The sequence below is a fragment of the Fulmarus glacialis genome, unplaced genomic scaffold, assembly GCF_000690835.1.
Source record: "Fulmarus glacialis isolate BGI_N327 unplaced genomic scaffold, ASM69083v1 scaffold31119, whole genome shotgun sequence".
Taxonomy (NCBI): domain Eukaryota; kingdom Metazoa; phylum Chordata; class Aves; order Procellariiformes; family Procellariidae; genus Fulmarus; species Fulmarus glacialis.
In genome coordinates this window covers 23,833-25,180 of record NW_009235834.1, presented here as the reverse complement: position 1 = coordinate 25,180, position 1,348 = coordinate 23,833, and the positions used below count along the sequence as shown (strand labels likewise).

The 1,348-nt window shown below is 44.4% G+C and overlaps 1 protein-coding gene across 1 annotated transcript; it reads left to right on the top strand.

Moving 5' to 3' along the window:
- Positions 1-200: 200 nt before the first annotated feature.
- On the top strand, positions 201-1,140 carry ALG2 (ALG2, alpha-1,3/1,6-mannosyltransferase; the record flags this gene model as incomplete). The annotated part of the gene is given in 2 exon segments (XM_009586169.1): positions 201-347; positions 350-1,140. Coding segments are annotated over 2 exon segments (921 nt in total), but the record flags the coding sequence as incomplete, so codon positions are not given.
- Positions 1,141-1,348: the final 208 nt, after the last annotated feature.

The window sequence follows — 1,348 nt, the reverse complement described above, 5'->3', positions numbered from 1 at the left end:
GGAGGCAACCCAGAGGTGCAGCAGGAGGTCCTGGACGAGGGAGCGCAGCTTGATGTGCTTGTGGAGGGGAGAGGGAGAAGGCAATTGGCTTGCAAAGGGCTGGCTCTCAGGGCATGGCTTTGACATCACGCGTACACGCCAGCGGCGCTAACACAAATAATGAATGTCTTCTCTTGTCCTGTCTCTCCTGGTTGCACTAGGTGTCTGCTTGCATTCCTGTACTTAGACTGGCCAGAACCCGTAAGAAAGTTTTGTTTTACTGTCACTTTCCTGATCAGCTTCTGACCAAGAGAGAATCTCTCCTAAAGCGCATCTACAGATTCCCGCTCGACTGGCTGGGAGAGGAAACGACTGGCTGGAAGAGTACACGACTGGCATGGCAGACTGTATTGTTGTGAACAGCAGGTTCACCGCCAGTGTGTTCAAGGACACGTTTAAGTCCTTATCTCACATAAACCCAGATGTCCTCTACCCATCACTCAATATCAGTAGCTTTGAAACAGTAGTTCCTGCGGACATAGCTGACCTGATACCCAAAAAGAAAAAGTTCTTGTTTCTTTCCATTAATAGGTATGAGAGAAAAAAGAATCTAGCACTGGCTCTTGAAGCTTTGCATGAACTTCGAGGAAGACTTGATTCTCATGAGTGGAATGAAGTTCACCTGGTTATGGCAGGTGGTTATGATAAACGAGTTCTGGAAAACGTGGAGCACTATGAAGAGCTGAGGAGTCTTGCAGACAAGCTTAGTGTTGACGACCATGTCACTTTTTTGAGATCATTCTCAGATGAACAGAAAATCTCTCTTTTTCGTAACTCTGTATGTGTGCTTTATACACCAAGCAATGAACATTTTGGCATTGTTCCTCTGGAGGCAATGTATATGAGATGTCCAGTTGTAGCGGTTAATTCAGGCGGTCCTTTAGAATCAATCTTGCATAATGTTACAGGATTTTTGTGTGATCCTCTGCCAACGCCATTCTCTGAGGCCATGGAAAAAATTGTGAGAGATCCTCTCTTAAAGGACACAATGGGAGCAGCTGGGAGAGCCAGAGTTATGGAAAAATTTTCCTCAGAAGCATTCTCAGAACAGCTGTACCAATACATATGCAAATTAACCCAATAAAATTATATTCCCATATTATATTTTACAGCTTTGTATCTCTCATTTGTTTAGGGGATCAGTATTCATTGTGACTATGAAGAAGAACCCGGGACATCTGAATTTCCTTGTTACGCTTCTTGTGCTGCCTTATGTCACTCGATACAAAGAATGAGCAAAACGTGTCCCACTGTCTCATTAGAAGGTTAAAATTTTCATGTGGTAGGCTGATCCGCCATGGTAGGAGTC